General features: G+C 71.6%; 1 protein-coding gene across 1 annotated transcript in view; it reads left to right on the forward strand.

Moving 5' to 3' along the window:
- Positions 1-1,772, forward strand: part of LOC101622627 (solute carrier family 35 member E2B-like) — a 3,987-nt gene extending 2,215 nt beyond the window's left edge. The window contains exon 3 of the mRNA XM_012734535.1: positions 336-1,772. Coding sequence (XP_012589989.1) covers positions 336-583 — 248 coding nt within the window. The 3' untranslated portion in view covers positions 584-1,772. The remainder of the gene's footprint in view (positions 1-335) is intronic.
- Positions 1,773-2,681: the final 909 nt, after the last annotated feature.

Below are 2,681 nucleotides of genomic sequence, written 5' to 3' on the forward strand. Positions count from 1 at the left end.
GGCGCCGCCGCTGCAGCTCCCGCTTCGGGAGCAGCTTCGCAGACGGGGCTTCTCCAGCGCCCCGAAACCTTGCTTTTCGTCAAGGTAGCAGTGGTTTAAAAACAGCAAGTTTTCTTCTCAAAGGAGCGGTTTTCTGTTTCACTGCTTCCCGAGCGACACCTTGGGCGGAGAACGGCTCCCAGTGGCCGCCGTGCTGCCGGGGCCGCCCCTGGCGGGTCAGCTCCCTGGCGGCCCTGGAGCGCCGGCCGGGGCAGCGGGACGTCCCCCCCCCCCCGCGTGGCAGACGCCCTGGAGGGCGGGTGGGCAGCGGCGGGGTGCGCCGTGACCCGCTTCCCTCTGCTGCAGCGTGGCCAGCACCGTGAAGCACGCCCTGTCCATCTGGCTCAGCGTCATCGTCTTCGGCAACAGAGTCACCAGCCTGTCGGCCGTCGGCACCGTCCTGGTCACCGCCGGCGTCTTGCTGTACAACAAGGCCAAGCAGCACCAGCGGGAGGCCATGCAGAGCCCGGCCATGGCCAGCAGCCGCGCGCTGGGGGGCGACTCGGAGCCCCTGGTCCCCAAGGACCCCAGGCCTCAGCACTGAGCCTCCTGGCCCGAGGCGACGCCGCCCCCACCCCGCTCCCCTCCGGGGTCCCCCAAACCAAAGGAAGCTCAGGATGGGCTGCCAGGTGTCGGCTTCCGAGGGCTGCTGGGCGCTGGCCTGGGACGGCTGACCCCCACCTTGACTCCCCGCTGCCAGCCCACACCCCACCGGACAGTGACCACCGAGACCAGGGAGGCAGAGACGGTCAGGCGCGACCGTGCCGGCCCTCCCAGCGGGACAGACACTGGACATGGGTGCCGGGCAGGGGTGTGCGTGTGGCCTCCTGCCCAGGGCGGCCGGCGCCTGTCACCTCGGGAGCACCCGTGCTGGGCTCCGGCGGGACCCTGTGCCCTTTCCGGCCCGGTGCCTCGGACCAAGCATCCTGGGCCCTCCTGACTCCGCCGTGGGCCAGGGGTCAGCACGTGACCCATGGGCTGCATTTGGGACGACGACGTGTTACAAAGGAGACGGGCTGCGTGGTCTCCGGACCGCTGGCCGGGCGAGCCTGCCTCGGAGCCTCCCCCGACGCCCGCGGGGCCGGCTCTTCCTGCCAGGCCCCAGCAGGAAGGACGACGTCCCCTCCTCCGGCCCGGGGCCTCCGTCCTTGCGCCGTCCTCAGCTCGCGCCTGGGCTGGGCTCGAGCGTGGGTCCACCGAGGCTGCCCTCTGCTGCACATCTCAGGAACCGGTGTCCAGGGCTGGATGCACCCGGCCGGGGGTGCCAGCCGGAAGGCAGCCTTGGCCCAGCCATCCTGAGGCTGCCCACCGTCCTTGGCTCGCTGGGCTTGCTGACCTATGACTGGACAGTGCAAGAGCGGCTCCTGCAGGTGACCTGGCAGAGCCCCGACCCACCAGCAGGCCCCCCCGGAGCTTCGCCAGGAGGCCTTGAACTGTGACCCCCCCCCCAGCAGGCCAGCAGGCCCCAGTACCCTCCCTGCTTTGCCAAGGACAAGCCTGGAGGGTCACCGAGGGCCGTGGGCGTCAGGCTGACCCCGAGGGCCAGAGCAACTCCCACTTCTGCAGCTGCTCTGGATGGACACGGCACTAAGGCCTCGGGCAGACACTGGACGCTGGCCTCCGGGCCCCCAGGCCCCAGTCGCAGGCAGCCTGCAGGCAGTTCTGATTCTCTGAGATCCTGGCCCCCAAGCGGCTGCCTTTGCCGTTACTAAAGGAGGCAACTTCCTGCGCGAGTGATTTGAGCCTTTTCTGGGCCCTGCGTGGGGCCACGGCACTGCCCTGCGCCCCTGTCCGCTGGCGCTGCCCCCTCCACGGATACTTCCGGGAGCCCTGCCCGGCTAGGTCTCGCTCGCAGGCAGGACGGGCCCGGTGAGGCTGGTGAAGGTGGCCGTGTCGCTGGCCGGCGGCCCCCGGCCTTCAGACACCGCGGCTGCCCTCGGGTGCTGCCCACCCCGCAGGCCTGAAGCTCGGAGGCCGGCTGTGGGAGTCGGTCCTGGGCACAGCTCAGGTGCCCGAGGGAGGGGACGACGCAGTGGGCAGCTGGAGGACCAGCAGGCGCCGCCTGTTGGGTTGGGAGTGTTGAGCGGAGACGCCCTGGCCGCCACCCCAGGTGCAGTGCAGAGCCCCAGGCCTCTGTCCAGCTTTCCCAGCCCTGGGGGACGCCCCACTGCCCCGGGTGACTCCTGGGTCGCAGCTCTCCTGGGCTCCCATTCGGGCCGCGGCCACCGGGTCACACCGTGTCTAGCCTGCTGGAGACCTCAGCCTGGGGGCCTGGAGGCCAGCGTCCAGTGTCTGCCCCGTCTGCTGTTTACGTTTGGGGCGGGCGTCCAGCCGGACTGCTGCCCCTACCCGGCGCCTGGCCGCTGACCGGCCAAAGCCCACCAGCCCGGGGCCAGGTCTGCTCGCTCCACGCCCACTGCGGGGAGCTCAAGGCGGCCGGGTGCCCGCTCAGCTCCCGGGAGGGCTGCGCCGCCCAGCAGGGCCCGTCAGCAGAGGTGGTCGCTGTGCCCGTCGCTGGGGCAGCGCACAGGGCAGCTGGCCCCGGGCCCCGCGGAGCCTGCGGAGAGCAGGGGCGCCCGTGCCGGGCGCGCACAGGAGACGGGGCTCGCGTCGGGGAGCAAGAGCGCAGCCGCGAGAGGCAG

Source organism: Condylura cristata, unplaced genomic scaffold (genome assembly GCF_000260355.1).
Source record: "Condylura cristata isolate star-nosed mole 26May11 unplaced genomic scaffold, ConCri1.0 scaffold00058, whole genome shotgun sequence".
Taxonomy (NCBI): domain Eukaryota; kingdom Metazoa; phylum Chordata; class Mammalia; order Eulipotyphla; family Talpidae; genus Condylura; species Condylura cristata.